Source organism: Strix uralensis, chromosome 17 (genome assembly GCF_047716275.1).
Source record: "Strix uralensis isolate ZFMK-TIS-50842 chromosome 17, bStrUra1, whole genome shotgun sequence".
NCBI classification, from domain to species: domain Eukaryota; kingdom Metazoa; phylum Chordata; class Aves; order Strigiformes; family Strigidae; genus Strix; species Strix uralensis.
The window spans coordinates 16,503,491-16,527,776 of NC_133988.1; the positions used below are offsets into that span (position 1 = coordinate 16,503,491).

The 24,286-nt window shown below is 47.7% G+C and overlaps 1 protein-coding gene across 4 annotated transcripts; it reads left to right on the forward strand.

The window, feature by feature from the left end:
* Window positions 1-539: 539 nt before the first annotated feature.
* Window positions 540-22,896, forward strand: UBE3B (ubiquitin protein ligase E3B). Of its 4 annotated transcripts, none has more exons than XR_012631273.1 (27): window positions 540-700; window positions 798-918; window positions 2,206-2,265; window positions 2,656-2,760; window positions 2,860-2,956; window positions 3,472-3,557; window positions 4,237-4,319; window positions 5,274-5,379; window positions 6,066-6,186; window positions 6,844-7,021; window positions 7,428-7,597; window positions 8,308-8,475; window positions 9,293-9,464; window positions 10,238-10,356; window positions 11,002-11,116; window positions 11,527-11,626; window positions 12,210-12,329; window positions 12,676-12,852; window positions 12,943-13,053; window positions 13,670-13,807; window positions 14,213-14,278; window positions 16,690-16,748; window positions 18,319-18,501; window positions 18,924-19,035; window positions 19,376-19,468; window positions 19,961-20,693; window positions 22,810-22,896. XR_012631273.1 is itself a non-coding variant. In XM_074886912.1 (26 exons), the coding sequence occupies exons 1-26, from the start codon at window positions 540-542 to the stop codon at window positions 20,150-20,152; spliced, it is 3,213 nt and encodes a 1,070-aa protein (XP_074743013.1). In that variant the 3' UTR covers window positions 20,153-22,896. The 4 variants fall into 4 exon arrangements, 2 of the variants coding, with proteins under 2 accessions (XP_074743013.1, XP_074743014.1); XR_012631272.1 differs by having other exon boundaries at window positions 19,961-20,233; window positions 20,551-22,896; XM_074886912.1 differs by having other exon boundaries at window positions 19,961-22,896.
* The last annotated feature ends 1,390 nt before the right edge of the window (window positions 22,897-24,286 follow it).

Genomic DNA, 24,286 nt, shown 5'->3' on the forward strand with positions numbered 1-24,286 from the left:
AGCTCTCAGGTGAGTTCACTCTCAAGTATTTATAAAGCTGTTGTTGACTCTGTGCATTTTGTCTTGTTCAGTGGCAATAAGTCAGCTACTGAGTGTGCCCTTTCTCTCTTATCCTTGCCTGTAGAATTGTTCTTGTATGTTATCTGTAAACAAGAAAATGAGAACAACTGAGACTGGAAAGGGAAGTTGGAGTACAGGGAGTGGAACACAATGACAAGACAATGATTTTTTTTTTTTTTTTCCTCTTAAAATCTACTTGTCTGCGTTAGGTTGTGGCTTTGCTGGAATGATTCTGATTATTGCAGTCCCACTGACAAGTAACCCTGGCTTTGCCTAGGCTGTATTTTGTGCACTCTTCTCTCTACACTGTTGGGTACTCCCCTTCCACTACTTAAATGTTGGGTGCAGGTACTCAGTTCAGAAGCGATGTAAAGAATTACCCTTGCCTGTGCGTTTTGTTCACTCTGCTCCCAGTTTTCCAGGCGTTTGCTGCAATGATTCTTTGTTTCCTTAAATTTACGTTTCGGTAGGTTACAAAAATGTTCAGCGCGAGCCAGTCCTCCAAAGCCCAGTTCCTCGACAAAGCGCGCCAGGCGCGGGAGGAGCGGAGGGAGCTGAAGGAGAGGGAGCGTGCTGCAGTCCAGGTCCAGGCTTTGATCAGGAGATTTCTCTGTCGATCCCGCCTGCAGAAGGAGATAAGGTGTGTGAAACTCTACCTTCCAGCTTTGCTCTTATCTGGAGAGGTGTGCTTGATTTTTTTTTTAACTATTGATGCTCGTTTTTTCGCAATTCACTAGGAGAGAAGTGGAGGATTTCTTTGGGGCAAATGAATCCAGCTCAAGTAAAAGGAGTGCTCTTTCTGTCTTCAGAATTGCTAGGAAACTCCTGTTTGTATTTAATCATAAAGAAGACAAAGAGGTAAGGTTGCTACTCTGACATGCTTTTCTTCTTTCGACTATGTATTTTAACACGTTAAATGCCTTTAATTACTTATCTAGTGGTCGTGTAGGTTCCTGTGATATACTTTTGGCTTCAGAAATGTGATCTCTGTCTCCCTAGTCCTTCTTGGAGAGATCTGCCTGTAGGAATGAAATAGAAGAACCCTTGAATTTTTTAGTAGCGGTTCCATATTCAGGGCAGAGTTTAACAAACGTTTTTCCTGGTGACTATGCCAACTCCAGTAATCAAGCAGTGCCTTATGATTTTGTCAGCTGCATTGGTTCCCCGGGCAGGTATGTTGTGGCCAGCTCCCAAAGAGCTGCTCTGGCAGAGCACAGGTTCTTTGTTTCACAACTGCTTTCCTGACCGTGCCCTGAATTTGTGGTTTATGAGTGAAGCCCTTTGCTGTAGTGTATATGAAATGATGATGCTCACCCCAGGAAACTGTGAGGGCTAATTATAAGGAGAACAATGGGAAAATGAAAGGCTATATTTAAATTGCAGCAGCGGGTGACTTTTTTTTTTTTTTTTTTAAATCTTTGTTCTATTGAACTCCTCTTCTGTTGATGATGGTGCAAGTGCTGCAAATGCAGTTTTCTGTATGTACAGCATCAAGAAACCAATGTGTATATTACATACAAATTTTTTAAGTGCCTGGCATCCGTTTGAAGTTTACAGTAATTGGGTGCATTGCTGAAATACTTCCCCTTCCAGCAGCAAGTCAGTCCCGTGCTGGGCCGAGGGCTAGACTGTACTTGTTCCCACTCTATTTCTGGTCACTGCTCTCCGTTGGGATAACCACAGCACCACAGAATGGCTTTGTAACTAGCAAGCATGTGGCAAATACAACCGGACTGAAATAATAAATCAGGAGTCGTGGATGTGATCTCCAAGTTCAGCCTGAGTTTGGAGCACACTGCAGCTCTCGTTAGCATTAAGCTCTTCTAGCTGAACCCCAACGGGAAAATGCTTCTGGCTTCAGCCTGTGCTGTTGAGGGAGGCAGTTTAGCAGGGAAGGCTGAGCAGTTCCTCCCATTGATGTGTTCGAGGAGGGAACTCTTCTGCAGAGCTGCAGCGTGATGTGTAGATGCGCTCTCGGGGCAGGAGCCGTCAGCTCTGTCTGTAGGGAATGTGTTTGGAACATTTGTTGTTTTGATATGGAGGTATCTTGCTCCCTCTGCTGAGCTGTTCCTGGTGCTCTTCCACAATAGCCCTTCCTGCAGTTAGAACTAATGCTACCTTTCTTTTTTCTCTTTTTTTCCCCAGAGATTTGAAAAGCTGTGCCGTTGTATTCTTAATAGTATGGATGTTGAGAATGAGCCCAAGGTCAGCAGGGTGTTCTTTTGTTTGGGGATGGGTGGGTTGTATGTTCTTCTTTACTTCTATGTGTGGGGATTTAGGTTGGTGATATTTGAATTTTTAGCTTTCAAAAGCCCCTGAGCACTGCTGAGATTCCATGGTGAAAGTTTGGACAAGTTCTTCAGTATTCCCCAGATATTTTAACTCTGAATACAGCTATAGGAGTTAAAGGGCAATTTCTGTGGTGGGTAGCATGTTTTGACCAGTGAATTCTGGGGGGAGAAATAACAGTTCTGCTGCCAGTTCAGTGGGCGCTGAGGAGGTCATTTTATTACAAAGCTTCCTGGTAATAATGTATTCTGCCAGTCTGTAGCAGGAATACTAATCACCACTCCGTTTGTACCCGGCCTTCCTCAGGTGTGGTATGTGTCACTGGCACTCTCCAAGGACCTTACGCTCTTATGGATCAAACAGATCAAAGACATTTTGTGGTTTTGCTGTGAATTTCTCAAGCAGCTTAAGGTAAATATTTTCTTTGTGTTTTATCTCCCTGCATTTAACAGTTCTGTAGTGTGGCACGGAACTAATTTGATTTATTAACCCTGGTGTTTGTTACGGCAGCCAGACATCTTACAAGACTCCAGGCTGGTCAATTTGCACCTCACAATGCTTGTCACCTTCACAGATACTTCTACGTGGAAAATCCTTCGGGGAAAAGGTTGGTGCATCCAATTCAATACTTTAAACCACTGATCTGGGATTTGCTGTTAAAATCTACTGAATGCTGTTTCTGCACATTTTCTTCTCCCCATGCTTACCACAAAGATTCATTATGCTTCTGTGCTTGCACAAAGCATCGAATGGGCAGCAAGGATTGTCTTGAGATTAGCAGGCTATTTCCCTTAGAACAATAACAGTTACAACATTTTTATAATGCTCCAAAATCTCACACAGAAGAAGCGTTCAGAGGATAATGGAATGTGGTTTTAGCTCTGGGTTTTTGTAGGAAATACACATAGAAAAGGCAGACAAATACCGTGAGGAAATAATGAGGAAATAATGACCTTAAACAAGACTTGGTGTGAGATGCTGCTAAAATGGTGGTTTTGCCTATAAGGTGAAGACTTCGTGCAGGAAGGGCTTATGAATTGACAAACTGTTTTATAGTTTGTAAGGAAGTAAAGAGCGGAGCTGTGATGCTGAGTTAGTAACATCAGTGTTTTGATCCGGAAGGTGAAACCCTGAGGCCTGCCATGAACCACATCTGTGCAAACATCATGGGACATCTAAATCAGAAGGGATTTTATTCTGTGCTGCAGGTCAGTCTCGGGCTGATACAGTTATGTCTTCCCTTTATTCCAAGCAAGCCCCAGTCCTGCGCTGTGGTCCTTGTTCTGGGGAAGCTTTTATGATCTCTGTGGTGGTGTGTTGGGGAGAAGCTGGTTGTGGAACGCTGCCGATCTGCGTGCGGGCATATTTTTCTTCAAAGCACTTGAGACCAAATACACAGTCTCCTTATGTCACTATGGCTGAATCTAAATCCTACTTAATCATCTCATAATGAGATGGACAGGAAGGACTCTTGAATGTTTTTCCAAACTTTGCTGCTGCCCTTTTGTGTGGATTTGGTTTGTTTGCTGTTCTGAAGGGGAAAAGAATTGACGTAATTCTTCTAATCTTTTAAATGAGAACGATATTACCAGGCAGCTATGAGTCTTGCCTGTTAATTTGAAAAGGCCTGGGAACCCTGCGTACAGATCCTAGAGAAATAAGTACTGCAGAGTGTCCGATTTGATTTCACTTTCTCTGTTATGTCATTATTAACCTGAAGCCCTTCTAGTTCTGCCAAATGACTTGTAGTAACTGGTTTTTGGGTAGTGTTGTTTTTCTCTGCTCTGAAAATAAACACGATGTCTTTCAGGAATAGTCATAATCTGCCGGGGTTTTTTGGGGTTTTATTGTAGTTTGGTGTTTTGTTTTTTTTTTTCTTTATTCCAGATTTTGCTAACTAATGGCTTGGCGAGATCCAGACCTTCCTTGTCCAAAGGCTCTTTAACTGCCATCTTCTCTCTTGCCCTGCGGTAAGGCAGCCAGAGCTGCTTGGTGTGCTGCGCAGCTCAAGTTGTGTTTCTTGTGTGTTTGAAGACTTCTCATTCTGCCAGTCTCTTTGTGCCATTGCGTATCACCCTCATGAAAGAAGCTGCTTTAGGCAAATAGCTCACTTCCCTGTCATCCTTTTTCAGATCAGAATGCTCCTGAGTCAGTAATTAGTGTTAGTATGACTAACTAGACTTTGGAGTGCAATTCCAGTTCAGAGTACAGAATCTGTATGTCTTCCTGTTAAACCATCAGAAGGGGTTGGAGTTCTCTAGATAAATAAGGTTGTGCCTCTTCACAATTAACTGCTGATGCAGATAGACCTGTTACTCAATTTTTGGGGGGGAAAGTTTGTCCCTGAAACAAGATCTAGGTGCAGGTCTTTCTAATGGTTCAGTCCGTTCTCTTAAAAATAAGAGAAGTATATTACCCTGACCTCATCTCTACAGAGCCAGTGTCTCTTCGCTTTGGAAATTTGCAGCCAGCCATGAGCATTCTTGTAAGCCTTCAGTGGTTAATTGTGTGCCACATCCCTTCTGTAGCTGTCACTGCTGGGATGGTGGGGTTGTGATGTTCAGTAGAGTAGCGGTAGAGTAACTTCTTCCTAAGGAAAACAACTATTTAATTACTGCTTTTATGGCAGCAGGGAGAAAGGGAACTTGGGAGATGAATCGTAGAACCCTCACAGTGCTCTGGGTGGTATGGATGTGCTGTGTAAAAATATACATTATGCTGTGAACGGTTTGACTTGGGTTCCTTTGAGTCACGAGCAATTTTGTGAACTTGCTACCATAACAGAAGTGTAAGTGAATGTTCTTTTTCCAGTCATGCTTCTTGATGAGGGTAGAATCAGCAACCAGCCCTGGATAGCTCGGTTAAAGACTGCTCTGGCTCTGCTAGGTCAGGTTTCTTGCACTGAAGTATTCTTCTCTCTGTAGCCCTGTGGTTGCTGCGCAGTTTTCAGACAATCTGTTGAGGTCCTTTCTGATCCATATCATGTCTGTGCCTGCTATAATGACTCATCTTGCTACTCTAACACCTGAGGTAAGTGGGTGATGTAATAGTACCAAAAATCCACCGAATAAGACACAAGACCACTTGCTATACCATTTTATCAGCTCTTGGAACAGAGCGTTGGCATTTCTCTCTTCGCTGCTTCCAACGCTGCTGTGGAAGCGCTTGATCCCTGCCCCCTCCAGACACTCTGGGTTTCTAATACCACAGACATTATTAACACCAGTGGGATGATGGGCTGAACTGCCCTAAAATAATTAAATAAAATAAAAATAAAGGCGTATGTGACGCACAGCTTCAATTTCTGTGTGTCCTTCCATTTCTGTAACCATAGACAGAGCCAAAACAGAAATCGGTCTGTTGTGTGGCAGAGAATCTGTGATGGTAACTGGTAGACTGCCCACTAATCTAATTTAATTTGACTGCTCCTCTGTGTTGCTTGGTGCCAACAGGCAAGTTTTATGCCAAATGGGTGTTCTGTGTTCTTGCAGACAGACGGTTGGAAAGGTCTGTCTGCAACTAGAACACGGCCTGTTCACCTGCAGGGTTTTTTGATTTCCTAGACCAGCTTCACATCAAAACTCTTCAGTGCAACAGTCTCAACTTGCTGCTTTATTTGGAACAAAAAGACAACTTGAATTGCTGACGGCAGATCAGGTGTGGTTGTTCTGTGTGGTGCTTCTCAGCCTCACCGGCAGTTAAATTCTCTCTTTCAGCGTCTGGCAGTGATAGAATCTCATGATCTTTTCCGCAAGTTCATCCTCTTTTTGAGTCGTGAAGCACAATGCCGAGATGTCTGTGTGTGCTTAGAAGGAAGTCACACTCTTTGTTTGTTAGGTAAGCACCTGTAACACTGCTCTTTTTAATGTGCTTGGAAGAGAGTCTTGAGTCAAATCTTCATTCTCCATGAGTCAGAGCTGCCTCCACCTCATCAGTTTTTATCCTTATTTAGATGGCTTCTAAATAATAATTAAGATTTATCTGGGGATACTGCAAACATGATTTAAGGCCCTTGCAAATGGAGGAAGGGTCGGAGACTTGCTTTTGTATACATGTCATCGTGCCTAAAGTGTGAAGTATTATCTCTGCTAGCTTTTCATTTGGACGCTGAGAAAGTCTTGCAGTGTAGCAGGTTTGAATCCAACTTCCCTAAATGGATGTGCTATTGAAATATTTAAGTTCACATTACTATAAAAGTAGCAAGAGGAACAGTTGGAACTTGGGAATAACCATGGATCTTCTGTAGCTTATGGTACTTAGTCGAAGGTGTTGGCGTGATACAGATGAGAAGGTGGCCAAAGTGATGTGCCACCTTAGTGGCCGATGTGTGCTGGAAATGGCTTGCTGCAGGGTCACCTCTAGTAGTCATTCTTCACAGAAATCCCTCCCGGATTTGAAAAGGGCTGTGAGGTCATTTAGTCTGTTATGTCTGTAACCACTGTCCCACAGCATCTGTTTCTCTCTCAAGTTTTCCTGTGCTGGTCATTCCACCAGGTAATCTCGTGTACCTGGGCTCCCTGAATGATAAAGTTCTTGAGGAGGAGACAGCTCATTTTGTGGGTGTGCTCATTCACATGCTGTCCTACTGCCAGAAGTACGTTTCACAAAAGAAATCCAACCTCACCCACTGGCATCCTGTTCTGGGCTGGTTTTCACAGACCGTGGATTACGGGTAAGTGAGGAGAACCTTATGGTGATAGATGATTAAGCCTCTTTTTTTTTTTTTTTTATGCTGCAATGTGTCTTTATGTTTTGAGATGAACAGTGTGACCTTGTTCAGAATAACTTCTCAGATATTTCAGGTTATATCTGCACAGTATAAACTGCTGCACTCACATAAAGACTATTACATGAGGAAATTAATTTAGTATAGTTAGACTGGTAAACAATTAGACTGGTAAACAGTGGCCATGCTGGTACACCCGATACAGGGCCTGTATATCAGCTCTTCCTGGGAGGACTGTCTGTAGAGTGGACACATACTCCATTTTGACTCTGAGCTAAATGTATCAGAGTATCACTGTCGGGTGTTTTATTCCAGCCTGCCTTCTAACATGTCTCTCTGACTTGTCTTTTAGCTTGAACGAGTCCATGCCTCTGCTGACAAAGCAACTGCAGCATCTCTGGGGAGTCCATATGATCCGCATCCTCTTCAGTGATGTGCTCAGCAAGAAATTGCTGGAGAATCAGGAAATAGCTCAGCTGCCAACACAGCCAGTTTCCCCTCAGAACAGCCTTCCTATGAAGAGTCAGTTCTGGGGGGTTGCTTTTTTTTTTTTGTGTGTGTGTGTGTGTACACGTGTCTTTCTCCCAGGCTCGCAGGGCTTTGACTTTTCCACTTATGCTAAAAGCTTTGAGTAATTACTTGCAACAGCTGCTGCTGCTTAGGTGGGGATATGGCCTCTCCTATTTGTAATTCCTGCTCAGAATGCCTCTGTGACCTGGGGCAAGTCTCTTACTTTGGTGCTGTGAAAATATTTGCTTATTTTAGCAGGTTTTTTTTCATTGTTTCTCAAGTAGCTGAACTGCTTACTGCATAAATTAATAGTTCCCAAGGCAAGATGGGAGGGCAGCTTCCCGGGTGAAAAGCAAGGTGAAGCTGGCTCATGGATCTGTGGTGTGTGGTGATTCTGGAGAGGAGTGTTTGGAATGCAGTAGCTGTAATCTAGCTCTTTCCTAGCTGCTGCCTGTAGTGCTAGATCCTGTGGTCGTTAGTTACTGCTGTTCTGGCAAGGTATTAAGCTCTAGACTAATTCCCCCACTGAAATATGCTTCCGTGTTGCTAGCAGCCGTACAGTGTTCTGCCAGAAAACTCCACCAAAACCTGCTGTCTGTGTAATGACTTAGTCTGCTTAAAATCCCCTTTATCACATGGCTGCCAAGTGGCTGAGAATGAGCGGTTTGGAATAGCACTGCTGTCTCCTGAGCCAACGTCTCATGTGCTTCTCTGTCACCCAGATCTTTTCAAGAGAGCCTTCCAGAAGTCTGCATCTGTCCGCAACATTCTCAAGCCTGTGGGAGGCAAGCGGGTGGACTCGGCAGAAGTGCAGAAGGTGTGCAGTATCTGTGTCCTCTACCAAACCACGCTCACCACGCTAACGCAGATCCGCCTGCAGATACTCACAGGTCAGGGCACATCTCTGCTTTTCAAATCACTTAAAATGTGGAGGAAAAAAAATAGATTTTTCTTATTAAATTCTGTTGACTTGCTGGTAGTTTTATTACTGACAACAGTTTATTGACTGGCTGGGTGGAAGGCTTGTTCCATCCCGAATCATACATCTGATCAATAACATTCATCACTTCTTTATCAAGCATTAACTCTCCAGAATACAAATTGAAGCAAGTTTTCCTGTAATGAAACCTTGCTTACTTCATATCAAACTCCAGACTGAGTCAGTGTTTTCGAGAAGCCTAGCAATATTAATCTTTATGTGGTGGAAGCACTGAATGCTTTCATACATCTTAAGAACAAATTACCTGTCTTAGGAATGGATGGAGGAGGAGATAAGCACTGCTTTGGTCGAGTGGCTAGAGCAGGGGAGTGAGGCCAGAGCCTTGGATGCTTTGTCTGTGGCTGTAGTGACCACAGGTAGAACCCCGTCCTTTGTGTTCTCATCTCGAAGATGGCTGTAATGGTGATCGGATCACAGCAATTAATTCTTTTCTAAAGCCACAAAATAATTAGCAGGAAAGGGCTTCAGATGTGCAAACAATTAATGCCTCGTTAAAAGCCTTTTTTTCTGCGTTCCTGGGGATTGTACATCTCCTGTTAATACAGACAGGCTTGGGAGCTAAATGTGATGCTTATGTTCCCTTCAAGTAAAGTGTTGCTTTGCAAAAGGATCTTTCAGCTCCAGGCTGCGTTCGTCTCTTTGAGCCTGCGTGAACAAGGAGGCAGATCAAGCTTCGCTGAGTGTGCTTTCTGTTTTTCCGTTGCTAGGCCTCACTTACCTGGATGATCTGTTGCCCAAATTATGGGCTTTTATCTGTGAGCTGGGACCACAGGGTGGGTTAAAACTCTTCTTGGAGTGCTTGAATAATGATACGGAGGAATCCAAGAGGCTGCTGGCCATGTTGATGCTCTTCTGCGACTGCTCCCGCCACCTTATCACGTAGGTAGCAAGCAGAGGGTGCTCTCTAGGTTTGTAACATGAAGCTGTTGTGTTCCTTACATTTCAAGAGGAATAGTTAAGGTATTGCTGCCTTTGCATAAAGATAACTAGGCAGAGTAAAGCAGGAAGCTTTTCAGGTAGAGTCCTGAGAAATAAAGGACTTCAGAAGGACTTTTCCCCTCAGCCATGTGCTGGTGCAGCAATATACAGCTGGCTGAACTGGTAACAGAATATTACAGCACTGGCTAGGGAAGGGGAAGGAAACATTTCTTCTACTGCTTGTGGACAACAGTTGTGTCAGTCCAAAGCAAACACTTCGATGGGTCCAGATCAGCTTTGAGGAAAAAAATTTTTAATAGTGTTGCAAGAAAGCTCCCCAGCTTATGTGCTTCTGTTTACAACTCCTTTGCTGTCTCGCTCATAGACTTACACAAAGGATGGGAGAAGGGTTGGAAAATTGCCCTTGCTGGTCTGCAGAGACAGTTTTCTTAGCTTGAATGATGAAGTTGTTTTCTTGGGGATGAGTGCATAGGTCCTTTTAACTATGAAATACTGGCTTTGCTCATATCTCAGACCTTTCATACTGCCTTCTGTTAGGGTCAGATATCAATCAAAATCAATAAATAAGGTTTAGTTGTTTATGACTTTAGGTCCTCGTGGGTGTCAGTTGTCATAGAAATAAGAGCTGCTGCTAAAGGATAATGTGCCTTTATGAAAATTTCAAAAGGGAATTAAATTTACATTTGTGCATTTGCATTTGTTTTCTCTGATAGGATTCTTGATGACATAGAAGTCTATGAAGAGCAGATTTCATTCAAACTGGAAGAGCTTGTTACCATCTCATCTTTTCTGAATTCCTTTGTATTTAAGATGATCTGGGATGGAATCGTAGGTAAGTGCTTTTAGTAGCTTGAGTTGATGTTACAAATGGCATTAATTTTGGAATTTGAAGCTTCTGCTAGTTATTACTTTGCAGAAAAAAAAACATACTACGCTGTGTGGCATGAGAATATGTCCCAGTCTTTTGGCGTCCAGATACCACTATCATGCTTGGCACCAAATACAGTGGACTTTTCTATTTCCAGTAAGAATTGGTGTAACAGACACGACAGGCTTGTTGGTTTCTGCCAGAGACTAAGTTTAGCATGACTGGGCCATGTGTTAGAGAGAATGTGCTTTGGAAATAGTGCTTTGACAAAGCAGAGCGGGCTTGCTAGCGTCTCCGTAGATCTCTAGTGTTGATCTCTGTGCTGGTATAATTGGGGTACAGCTCAATTCTGGTCATTAGATGAGATAATCCATTTCTGTTGTGATGGCTCGGAGATGGCTTTGATGTGGCTAAGAGTTTTTTTCACTTTGATCAAAGAAGAGACTGTCTGTCTTCTGGAAGGCACAAAATCTCTTCCTTCCCTCTGAATGCAGTGGGGGTTAGGAGAAACCTGTCCCGTTAGCGCGGGGCAGGTGATCAACATGTTGCTCTTGGACACTCCTGTTGCCTAGGGTGCCTGGACATTGCTGCTTTGTTCCTTTTGTTCAGAGAATGCCAGAGGGGAGACCCTGGAGCTGTTTCATTCTGTCCATGGCTGGCTCATGGTCCTGTACGAAAGGGACTGCCGCAGGCGCTTTGCTCCCGAGGATCACTGGTTACGCAAGTAAGTGTCCAGCTCACAGCGAGCATCATGTGCAGCTCTGTGCTTGTCCCAGGGCAGCAGCTCCCCTGTGGGGAGCTGGTTTGGGTTTCCTTACTTTAAACTGAGAGCCTCTCATTCTGCCTGGGAGATCAAGGTCAGAACTGCTCCCTGGGTTGGCGTTTAAGGACACCCCTCCTACTGTGCTTCTCCTCTGTGGTGTAAGGATTAGCTGCTGCTCGTGGAGGGTGATGCTTTGAAAACTGACTCAGCACCTAACAGCTTGAGTGTCTCTGGCATTCTTAGATGTGTGCACCTGAGCACTTAAGTTGTCTTTGAAATCATTACAGGTTTCCTCTCTCTCCCACCCCCAGCTATTTACCACACCTGGGCATTTCTCAGGGATCTCTGAATCTGTGCCTTTCTTTGTAAAGGGACCTCAAACCCAGCGTGCTCTTCCAGGAGCTGGACAAGGACAAGAAACGAGCCCAGCTGCTCCTGCAGTACATCCCGCACGTCATTCCCCACAAGAACGTGAGTGGGACGGGGCAGAGGATGGCGGCTGAAAAGCCAGTGACCTGGCTGGCCTGGGCTGGAAGGGACGTGTGTCCTGAGCTTCTGACTTGGAGCTTGTGATTGAAATGCCAGTTGAACAAAAGTCTTCTCCTTCCCCCCTACTCTCCCCAATATATTTCCTCTAAACTGTCTTGATTCTCTCATTGAGAGAGAGCTTATTTGTGTGGGCAGCTGCACAGAGTCATCCAGCAGCGCGTGACATGGCTTTGGAGAAAAAAGCAGAGTGTCTTTTTGCAGGTAGCAAATCTGCAGAGACGACAGATTTTTATCTGGTGATAGGAAGGGTGCTTTTGTTTTCAGTATTGTCAGCAGCCTGTCCCTCCCAAAGCAGAGCTCCAAGGATTTCTCTGCCCCACTGGGGAACAAGGATGGAGATCCCACTATTTCTAGCGAGTAGGTGACAGTGGCATCGTTGGGCCTAGCTGGGAACAGGACAACCAAGAGCTAGTTCTGGGTGTGTGTTGGGAGCATCCGAAAGCCCTGCTGTGCTGAAGGATAAGGAGCTTTGTGGATGAAGACTTGTATTTGTTTTCTTTTTAAGAGGGTGCTGCTTTTCCGAAACATGGTTACAAAGGAAAAGGAGAAGCTTGGGCTGGTTGAAACCAGCTCGGCATCACCTCACGTCACACACATCACTATCCGCCGCTCACGTATGCTGGAGGTGAGTGACCTGGCTTGCAGAAGCCAACCAACAAGGCAGTAACTCGGCCTGACAAGAATATGGGGAGTTAATATGTTTTTACCTTCTCTGTGGATGCTGAGGGACCCAGTGCCAGTTCTGTCTGCTTTTGTATGAAGTGATGTTGCAGGAAAATGCTGGCCCTTAGTTCAGCTCAGACTGCTGCAAACCTGCAGTTCTGACTAGACTGTTGGTCTTTTGGGATACAAAATTCAATGCCAGATGCAGATTTCTGTGGTATGTGTGACTCCAGTCTCTGCTGCACGTCTGCATGGGTGTTTCACGTGTCTCCCAGCATGATTGTCCTCTGGCTCTTTGATCTGTGTAGGATGGATATGAACAGCTACGACAGCTGTCCCAGAATGCCATGAAGGGAGTGATCAGAGTGAAGTTTGTGAATGATCTGGGAGTCGATGAGGCTGGTATTGATCAAGACGGTGTCTTCAAAGAGTTCCTGGAAGAGATAATAAAGAAGGTGTTTGACCCCGCACTCAACTTGTTCAAGGTATGACGCAGGGCTGCAGATGCTGGCCGTGATGACCCCGTGCAGACAGAAACAGACTGGCTCACTGCTCTTCTCTCTGTCTGCGTGCAGACAACCAGCGGTGATGAGAGGCTCTATCCATCTCCAACATCCTACATTCATGAGAACTACCTACAGCTCTTTGAGTTTGTGGGGAAGATGCTTGGGAAGGCTGTATATGAGGTGAGCCAAAAGTGCTGGGTTAGGGTGTGGTCACTGCTGGTATAGCACTGCTCAGATGCTGCTCTGTGACGGTGCCTCTTGCTTCAAGAGCATCTCTCATATGCTTGGGGGGGTGTTACTGGGGAGGTGAGTTTGGGAAAAATGCCTTGAATAAAAATATTGGTGGCAGAGCAGTCTGACACTTCATGTACTAAAAATAATCTTGGAGGTAAAACCTGGGACATACCTTGATTGTTCTTCTTGATGCTGGGGACCCTAGCTGGAACAGTCTGTTATTTCAGTGTTATAGTCTGTTATTTTGGTGTTACACCTTACAAGCATCCCATTTGTTGATACTTTACTTAAAGGGACGTGTGGCTAAAAGGATGGAATGACAGAATGACCCTCTTCATGTAAGGCAGTTCTTTTAAAGGAAGCACAGAGTTCCCCAGTTGCCTTTTTGCACCTGCTCCACAAATTAATGGATTTTAAGAGGATGTGGTTTCCTTAGCTGATTTCAATGTCTTGCATCTTTGCACTTGTTCCACAACACACGATCTGTCCGCAGGCCTCAGATAACCAAAGCTGTCGCACATAAGTGTGCGGCGTGACCTTACCTGCACGTTCTTGTCTGTAGGGAATAGTTGTGGATGTACCATTTGCTTCCTTCTTCTTGAGTCAGCTACTGGGGCACCACCACAGCGTCTTCTACAGCTCCGTGGATGAACTTCCCTCCTTGGACTCAGAGTTCTACAAAAATCTCACTTCAATTAAGGTTTGAGCATTACTTTTCCTGTTGTTCAACTCCCTTCTTGCTGGCTGCTGCTAGAAATACTAGATTTGCCAATGCCTTTGGGGTACTGATCATCTTTAAAAACGCCCTGGAAGTAAGTGGTGGGACTGAGGCAGGTTGGCAGGTGCCTGTCCTGTGTTTTCACTGGGGCAAGCAGGGATGAGACAGGAGTCTGAGTGTAAATCTGGAACTGGCAATCAGGAAATCCCGAGTCTTAGCTTCAGTTCTTGCTCAGTCTCCCCATAACGTAGAACAACTTGTGTTTGTAATGCTTTGGGGCCTCCTACCTGCTGGGGATACTTAATGGAAGAGTAACACAGAAATACAGAGCTGCTGTTCCTGCTGCTAAACACTGACTTTCTTTTCTTTTCTCTGTTGTTCCTCTAGCGTTACGATGGTGATATCAGTGACTTGGGCTTAACGCTGTCCTATGATGAAGATGTGATGGGTCAGGTAGGTTTTTATTCAATGGCTGTGGTGGATCTTATCTCTGCTTTGTCCCAAACACCCTCTTTATGCTAGGTGGTGACGAGCAGAGTTCTGAGCACTGATAGAGTCCACAGCCCTGGCTCGGGCAGTCCCTCTTTCTCCTGGTTAGATCCTAGCTGCTCCGCAGAGGCGCATCTCCCTCGCTCGTCTGGCTGATGCCACCAGGAAGAGCCTTTGAAGCTCGAGAGGGGACCTGAGGATCGTTGCCCGCTGCCGTGGGAAAGCCTGTGGCGCCAGAAGTGGCGGGTTGTGACAATAAGCAGTTGGCAGCAGAACTAGGTTTGACTCCTGAGCAGGGGTGTCCTGGCTTTCATTAGTGTCCTTAGAGCAGAGGAACATACCCACAGTCTGACTTGCCAGCAGAAGGCAGCTGTTATTCTCTGCTGAGCTTTCTGGGAGCTGGTCTTGAGCCTCTGAAAGTCAGGCTGTCTGTCCAAGCTCGTGCTGCACAGAGTGCTTTCTACTCTGGTACTTGTGTTTCCCAGTATGTCAGGTGGATGCTCTCTGTGGCCCATCTGAATGAGAATCCTGAGGGGACTGAGTAGTAAATGACCTTGTGTTTGATTGTGGTTAGGGCTTAGCTCTGCTCTCCTTTGACCAAAAAAATGCCTGTGTTGAAAGGCTGGCTCACCTTCAGAGCTTCCCTGAACTCCGCCATAGGATTCTGTGGCTTCGTTCAATATTTAGCTGTGGGCAGAGAACAGTTTTTTCCGCGAAAAAGATTGCCCTCTGACCCTTCATTTTTCTACTGCCAGGGTATTTTCCTTTCTAGTTGAAAAGCATTGTTTTGTGCTTTCCCTGCGTAACTGGTTTCCCCTCTTTTAATGAGAAGATTCTCTGTGAGTAGGGAGGAATTCCTTTTCTTCAGACGTAGCCGTTTCTGTCAGAGGAGCTTGAAGTGGGTCAGGAGGTCTCTTGGCCTTGAGAAGAAAAGGCTGTTTGTCAGTCCTTTATGAAGCCTTGAAGGCTCTTGGTTGCACTTGTGCCTTGGGTTCTGCGATGCTGTGTGTGCATAGCTGGAAAATATGGATAGATAAGATAAAAATGCCTTTGCTGTCTGTGTATGCTGTTGCTGCTGCAAATTCTGTGGGGAGGCCCCAGCTAGTCGAAACCTGAGCACCGTTAGCAGTGTAAATCTGGTGGCACGGAGCTCAGAGACCACGAAGCCGTGGAGCATTTATCCGGGGCAGCTTGTCCTTGAGAGCGTCGCACGCTGCAGTTTCTTACCCCTAAGCTGGCTAGTTTAGACCTAGCTTGTGTACGTCCGACAGCAGCAGTAGCAGTGTAAATGCACTCGCAAAGCTGTGAGGGTGAATGGGAAGGCAGCAAAGTGGTGATCAGCCCTGCTCTGCCCGAGTGAGAGGTCGCATCCAGCCCATAGCGGGCTGAACACCTCGCTGCTGCCTCAGGATTGCTGAGGTTTCAGCTTTGAGGTTTTTTTCCACCTGAAAAATGAAGGTAGGAAACAGCATATGAGAGCCAAGCCTAAGATGCTGAAGGCTGCAGCGCTCAAAACTTCAAAATAAACCAGGGCACTCCTGTTTTCCTTGTGCTTTGGCCGTGCTGAAGCAGCCAGGTGAGGTAACCCCGTGGTTCCTGAGTGAACTTGTGTGTCCCCGCTAGGTACAGGGACAGAGGAGCTGAGCTCCTTCCCTGTGCTGGGCTCCCTTCCGACCTTGGAATTCACCTGGAACTGAAGCACAGAGGCCACTGTGGTGTGTGAATAATGACTTTCTGCCTCTCGGTGCAAAGATGAGTCACGACTGTTGCTGTAGCGAGCACCTGGCGGGTCCCTGCCACTGTCTCCGAGCGGAGCTGTCGGCTGAGTGCCAGGCCCTGGCTGGGCAGGGTGGGAGGAGATGCTGCTTCACAGCTGTCTGGCACCCTGAGCTCTCCGCTTTGAGCCTTCTGGAGCACCCAGCTTGCGGGACAGCCAGCTCCTGGGAGCTCTGCCACTCGGGTGGTCCCAGATGAGACCTGTGGAGCAGCTAGCTTTGGATTGTGCTCTTTGGCTGAGCTGTGCAAAGGCTCTGAGCTTGTTCAGCCTCTGGATTCTGGGATTGTGACAGTCCCCTGGGGCTCTTTGAATTGATTTGTGTGCAGTTCAGCAATGATGGATCGGACTGGAGAGGAGGCTTCCTTGAAGAAGGGCTGACTCCACTGGTGGGAGAGTCAGAGCTCCCTACTGTTCAATTACTGTGTTAATAGTTAAGTGAAACTGGTTCAAGGCAGAAGCAGGATTATTACTTAAATTTTAAATCCTACCGTTTTATTGTAAAAATAAATGTTTTATGGGGAGATAACAGCTTGGCATGGCATTTCTTTCCATTGTGGTTCCAGGCAGTAATTAGCAATACAATCATTTCTTCCCTCAGCTTGTTTGCCATGAACTTGTTCCTGGAGGGAAGACCATTCCCGTTACCAATGAAAATAAGTAAGTACAGCAATTAGATTTTTAAGGTCACCACTGCAAAATACTTTATTCTAGTTCCTTGGGCTTGCATCTGGAATGAATTGAGATAGATTGGAGTAGAAGGAGCACATAAATATCTTAATAGAATTTACTGGTTACAGTTCATCGGCAGAAATTGTATTAAATTCAATTTGCAAAATAAAAATTGACAATTTACTTCTTGAAACAGCGCTTCTGAGGTCAAAGGCACACAGTCTGTGAAATTCTGCAGGATTTAATGACGGTGATAGATACGGACAGATGGATTCAAAGCAATTCAGGCACACAGTCGTGAACATAGAGGGCACAGATGCTCAAAGACACCTTGGAGCAGACAGATCTTCTCAGAATGATAACATGTGGCAGTTGTATAAAGCACTGTTCTTCAGAAGAGACAGTGGTGAATTCAAATGTAGTCGACAGTCATACTTTAGACACAGGAAATCAGAGGAGACACCGAGCCCTGTAGCTATTTTCACAGATAACCGGCTTTTAGATAGTTATCGTAAATGTCAACTCCGGAGCCTGAAAACCAAACCCACCTTTTTGTTCCCTTCATTTTTTTTTTTCTTCTCTATACCCTTCAGTGATCATAAAAGCAGGATAAAATATCTATTAAGCAGATGTGTGTTTGAACTGGTAGTCTGGGGGTTGTTCTCTTTAATGGCAAGTGAAAGCTGGATCCTACCTGAGGATTTGTCTTTGTTAGTCATGCCCTGCAATCTGATGTTCCCAGTCTTTTTCCTTCTTGAGCTCTAACCGAGGAGTTTGCATTTGAAAGGATCTTGCTCTGGTTTGTCAGAAGTCAGCGCAGGGAGAAAGTTGAAAATCCTGGGTGTTGCTCTACTTACAGCAGAAACTTTGAAGCTTTTGTGCAGATGTGCACACAAATTGGTGGTTGGGAGGGAGCAGAAGCGTGGTAAGTGGGAGCAATCTGGAAAGAGCCTGTTAATGGCAGAGCGAGGTTACCCGGCTGAAAACCCAGTCGATGGGGCTGTGGGGTCTGCCTAGGAGCTGGTGAAGACTCAGCAAGCTCAGTTGTTTTGCCTCTTGGTGAGAAGAGGAAGCCTGATGGTGCCTCCCTCTAATAACTAGCGCACCTCTTCCATACTCCTGGGATGAAGTGGAAATCTCCCAAGTGTTTTTTGGTGTGTTGTTTCTCAAGCCATGGGTTTCAGTGCAGGGGGCATCAGAGCCCAGAGAATTGTTTTTCAAACCTAGAGGAGTGCCTGTGACTGGAGATCTGATCCTTTAAAGAGCAGTTGGATGCACGCTCTAACGATGATCAAGTGATTATTAGAGCCCGCTAGTCCCTGGGTTGAGAAGGAGCTCTAAGAAATGATCAGACAGTCCCAGAGGCAGGGAATGGGGCAAAGTCTGGGCAGAACAACAGCTCTTTCTGCTTAAATAAAGAGCAGCACCCAGGAGGGGGAAGTATGATGCACCTCCAGGCAGTGCTAGTCCCTTTTGGGTTGGAGAGACAGGTCAGCGACCTTGTTCCTGCACTGGCGAGGTGGGTATTGCTCCCTGCCACCTCCCCTGTCACCCACAGGATCAGCTACATCCACCTCATGGCTCACTTCCGGATGCACACACAGATCAAGAGTCAGACAGCAGCACTCATCAGTGGATTCAGGTCGATCATTAAGCCCGAATGGATTCGTATGTTTTCTGCGCCGGAGTTGCAGCGGCTGATCTCCGGTGACAATGCTGAGATTGACCTCGAGGACTTAAAGTAAGTGAGCAACTCGGTCTGCTGGCCCCCTCGCTCAGTGAGCCAAGCCATTTTAGTACAGAGCTGTTTGGAGGTTTGCGGAGACTGACTCTTTCTTTCACAACATTCTGCTCCTCCTAACTGAAATTTGAGGAGCAGACAGAAACAAATGGAGCGGAAGAACATGTTCCTTAAAGCTAATTTGGACAGAGTAGTAATGAATGGGAAGGATCCTTTCTTCTGCTGGTTCCTGAGAGCAGAATTTCTCTCTGCCCTCCCCTTTTCTCTAATCAAGTGCCCAGTAAGCACTGGGGAGGGCTCAGTACTGGCAGGGTGTGCTGTAGCAGTGAACTCGTGGCAGGTATTGATCCTTCCAGCACTTACCAGCTGTGACCCTCCTGCTGCAGTGGGACACAAGCCTGTCACGAGCTTTCTCTCCCCAGAAAACACACGGTGTACTACGGGGGCTTCCACGGGAGTCACCGGGTCATTATCTGGCTGTGGGACATCCTGGCCAATGACTTCAGCCCTGAGGAGAGAGCCATGTTTCTCAAGGTAAATGCTGCCATTTCTGCCCAACCTGGGCTTTTGGGGTGGTGGGGCCAGTGCTGTTCTCCTCCAGTTAGTTGGTAGGAGTATCAGAATGCTTGACACCTTAAAATCTGCACCCTGCTCCCCAGCAGCAGGGCAGCCCGGGAAGCAGAGTTCCTATAAATGCTCTTGTGTCACCATGAATAGCCTTGCCTAGGTGGCAGTTTCCAAAGGGCCCTAGAGCTCAGTGGCATTGTGCCGCAGGGTGCTCAGGTGCCAGCAGCTGTGGCTGCGCTGCCCACGTGGCCGGTACAGCCAGGCTGCTCTTGCTGCTGCCGTCTTTCATCGTCCGTCACCTTTTCAGTTTGTTACCAGCTGCTCCAGGCCTCCGCTTTTGGGCTTTGCCTACCTCAAGCCTCCTTTTTCCATCCGCTGCGTGGAAGTCTCTGATGATCAGGTAGGTTCCCTGCTTGCTCATGTCTCGTGCATTCCTTGCCAGGCTTCTGGCAGCCTCCTTCCCTGCCCAGCATCCTCTGTCTGACCAGGAAACTCTAAAACATAAAGGTTTACGCTCTATAGGGCACGGCAAAACCAACCTTACCCTAATAGGATGTATATGGCCGCACCTACCTCTTCCCACACGCAGCAGCACTTGGGCTGTCTCCAAGGTTGTGTTTTCTCCTCGGTTTGTGTTTTGTCCCCGTGCCTCTGACCCCACTCCCCTGCACAGGGACCCCGCATGTGTAACGGCAGTTGCAGTTACAAGAGAAGCTCCTTACAAGCTGTTGTGGGGGACGGGGCTTTGAGGGTTGACTATCCCTGTTCCCAGCAGACAGGTTTTGTGTTGGCATCTCTGCCCCGCATGTAGGTGCCCCATGTGTAGGTGCCTCACCTGGCAGGAGCACAGCAGAGAAGTCCAAGGGGGGGATGTGTTTCTGCCCCACTGCAGGACACCGGTGACACTCTGGGCAGTGTGCTACGGGGCTTCTTCACAATCCGCAAAAAAGAGCCAGGCGGGCGTCTCCCAACCTCCTCTACGTGTTTTAACCTCCTCAAGCTTCCCAACTACAGCAAGAAGAGCATCCTGCGGGAGAAGCTGCGCTACGCCATCAGCATGAACACTGGTTTTGAGCTGTCCTAGTTGCCGTGGGCCTGGACTCCACGACGGGGGCTCTCGGAGCCGCTGACTGCTGCTGGAGGTGGAGGCCTTCGCACACGGAGGGTGGGTCGGCTCCGCGGGAGCTGGCTGCTCGCTTGAGGGCTGGAGAGATGCAGCTGCTAGTAGAGGGTTACCAGGAAGAGCTTCAGAGCTAGACAGGGCTGGCTTTTCTTGGGCATGGCTCCAGGATGAAGGAGGTGATGGGCCTGACCCAATACACTTCACTTGACACCCACGTAAATCGTCTTTAAAAGCAAACCCCGGGGGAGCATAAAAGGAACATTAAAAGTGCCAGTCAGATTAGTGACCGTAATACCCCCCAGCAGGCTGTGCAGGCTGGGCAGCTGCTGCTGTGGGAGCGTTTCTTTTTCCTTTCCCAGGAGATGGTCCAGTTTTCTTACTGGGTGGAAGTCAGTCTGTGGGAAGCTGCACAAAGGCAGAAACATGACAGAGCCCGCAAGGAGACGAGCAGGAGGCTGCAGCGTTGGATGTGCCACAAACAGGCACCGTTTACTCAGGACAGGTACTGCGTGGGGGCTTCCTGGTGCCCTTGCTCTGTGCGAGGCCCTTGCGTTTGTGCCGGAGGACGAACCGCTTGCCCAGACTTGAGAAGCAGCAGGTTAAACGCGAGTAGATGGGCCCCGCCGTTCTCAGGAAGGTGTCGGAGGGCTGTAGGTTAAGAGCTCACGCAGCGGGCGTGGGGGTCAGCGTGCCGAGCCAGCTGTGCCTCTGCCAAGCTCTTGCCAGAGCCTGTGCTTGGGGCCAAAGGGGTGGTTGTCTGAATTTGCTCAGGAGCAGAAAAGGTTTCGTTTTGTTTCGTTTCCAAAGGACAGGCGCTGGCACACGGTGCAGGCAGCCTTCGCTCCCCAGCACAGTGCTCACGCTGGGCAGGTGCCCCCCGTGATCTCTGCAAGGGGACTGTGTCGGGCTGCCAAGGGCCCTCTGGAAACTGCTGGCAAAATTCCTCTCGCTTGGATCGAAGTTTCACTTTGTTTGCGGGCTCTTTTGTTAGGGAGATGTGCTGTTTCGAACCAGGACTTGGCTTCTGCGTAACAGCCGCATTTGCTTTGTTGCCAAATTATTTATTTTGGTCGCTTTGTCTCTTTCTGGCCTTATTTTTAACAGTTGATGTTTGCCTGTAGCAGGCAGCTTTTTCAGGTTGTTCTGAAAGGCAGGGTGTGAGTGGGGGGTGTGCACGTGTGTGTGTTGGGAAGGCGTGGGCCCTTCCCTGCCATTTCTTCTGAAGTCCAGAGCCTGATTTCTGAACTGTCTCTGCAGTTTCCCAGCCGTGGTCCCTCCTGCTGCTGCCAGTTCTGCCTCAGCCCGGGCCGGTGCCATCTCCTGGGCTGCTCTGTCCTTGCTGGGCTTCTGGCACAAAGAAAAGCCATCTACGTTCTCCTGTTTGGGACAGGATTAAAAACCTTCTCCCCTTCCCCTCTCGCTGCTCACTGATAAAACGAGCTCCCCCAGAGGCTGTTGGTACCTCCCCTGGACTTCCCCTCCCTTCCTGAGCTCCCCATGGCGCTGGTGCCCCCCACCCTGTGCTCTGGCCCCCCTGCACTGGCCGGGCAGACCGGCTGGGAGCCTTTTGCTGCACAAGTGGGCTCGCAGCAGCTGCCCCGGCGCGAGGCTGCCGTACCCTACCTCATCCTCTGGCTCGCCTTGGTCCACCTGCGGGGAGGCGCGTCCTCAGGCCGCTCAGCGTAGCACGGGTCTCCGCACAGAGAAGGGTCCCTGGGCTCTGAAAGTCCCTCTTAACCACCGTATATTGCACATTTCAACCAGACCAGAAAACCCTCGGCACCATCCAGCCGAGGCTACAGAGATGGGCTTTGCTTCATCTTTCTCTTCTGGCTTTGCTTCAGCTGGTTTTCAGAGAAGTAACCCTTTTTTTTTTTTTTTTTTTTTTTAAAAAAAACTAATGCCTGGAAATGCATCTGGAAAGCAACGTCAGGATCCTTTTTCTCTATCAGCTCAGTAATAGTAAACAGGAGTGATCAGAAGTGTTAGGACAGGAATACTGGATACAGATACTGGACTATGAGCTCAGAGAAATTAAAGATGATAGTAAATTTCTTCTTAATTTTTTTTTAATAGAGCATTTCAGCATTAACCAGTTGTTGACTGTGTAGCTGAGAGGTTCAGGCACTGACTTTAAACCACAGTTTAAAATATCACACAAGATCTCTTTTTTTTTTTTCTTCTAGGGAAATGCAAGTGTGTCTAAATAGAGCACAATGATTGTTCAACAAAGTGAGTTGTTGAACACAGCGACATAAAATCTTTGCTCCCCTTTTTTCCTTCATTCCTCAGGAGTACGATCCCTAGAAAAGATCCTAACGCAGACTTAGCCAGGTCCCTCCAAACCTGGCACTATTGCACTACGAGACACTACATCCCATTTTGTAGCTAGCGTATAAAACGTCTAGTAAACGCCCTGGTGGCTGCGTGCGCAACAACGATATTTCTCTTGAGTAGCTGATTTCTGTGTGAGTGGGAGGCTTTAATACGTTTTTACCTGAGCAGGAGGCTGCGAATGTGTGTCGGTCCCTGCCCGCACTGCTGTATCCTGCGCGGGTGTTCTTTGTAGGGCAGGGATGGTTTTGCCACGGGAGATTAATGACTATTTTTTTCTATAGAAGACTTGCTGCTGTGAAGACCTTGGTTACATCCCTTGTATCAGAAATGCAGGGAAGAGAAAAATAAACCTGGTATGAGTAAGATGATTGGATGTCTCCTCTTCCTTTCCCCTCGGGGCAGGGAAGTGGCTGGGGGTAACGCTCCTGTTTGGAGCAGAGGGGAGAGCAGAGCTCAGGCGTAGTGGTACCTCTTGGTATCTCTGCCAGGAGCCTGCCAGGCAGCGGACGGAGCTGCTGGTCCCTCAGAAATCCTTTTTTTCAGGCTGGTTCTTGGCAGGCATGCACAGGTGCCCCTGAGAGCTGGGCTCCTTGGGGCGCTTCTGAAGGGATGATGCGAGAGGCCCCCAAGGGCCTGGCGGCAGCGTCTGAAGCAGGATTTGTTCTTGTGTCTTGGAATACGCGTGGAGAAGTGCTGCTGGGTCCTGCAGGGTGCTGTGACTTCAGCCTTTGGTACCTTCCTGAGCGTTATCGGTGCTCCTGGGATGTAACGGGGGTGAGCCTGGCCTGGGGCAGGTGCTGGGGTTCACGGTGCTCTGTGCACATCTCTCATCAGCGGGAAATGGTGGCTGGGGCCACTGATGGAGAGGGAACCAGATGGGAAGCTGAGCAAGACCCCCCCCAGTGCAGGAGAGCGGGGCAGTGCGTGTCTCTGTGCTCAGGGCGGATACTCCATCGGGCCAGAGCTCTTCTCCAGCAACTCTGCTGCGGGCAGGAGCTGGTGGCAAAGCTGCCTGCTGCAGGCGCTGGAACCGGGCTTGGACGGCCAGTGGGGCCAACTCTGTGTCCTTGTGCCAAGGAATCTTACATGTCTTGGTGTGGGGAGGGAGAAGAGGTGTAGGGAGATGTGGGTTTGTGCGGCCAGGCTGCGCTTTGTGTTTTAGAAGCTGCCCTAAGGACCAGCCACCAGCTGATGTGGGGTTGGTGGTTAATAATAATAATAATATTATAATAATATAGAATCCCAGAATCATCTCGGTTGGAAAAGCCCTTGAAGCTCCTCCAGCCCAACCATGAACCTCACACTGACCGTTCCCAACTCCACCAGATCCCTCAGCGCTGGGTCAACCCGACTCTTCAACCTCTCCAGGGATGGGGACTCCCCCCCTGCCCTGGGCAGCCCATTCCAACGCCCAACAACCCCTTCTGCAAAGAAATCCTTCCTAAGAGCCAGTCTGACCCTGTCCTGGCGCAGCTTGAGGCCATTCCCTCTTGTCCTGGTGCTGGTTCCTTGGCTCAAGAGACTCATCCCCCCTCTCTGCAACCTCCTTTCAGGGAGTTGTAGAGGGCAATGAGGTCTCCCCTCAGCCTCCTCTTCTCCAGACTAAACCCCCTGCTATTGCTGATACAAGCCAGGATACCATTGGCCTTCTTGGCCACCTGGGCACACTGCTGGCTCATGTTCAGCCCACTGGCAATCAACCCCCCCAGGTCCCTCTCTGAGTGGCAGCTCTCCAGCCACTCCTCCCCAAGCCTGTAG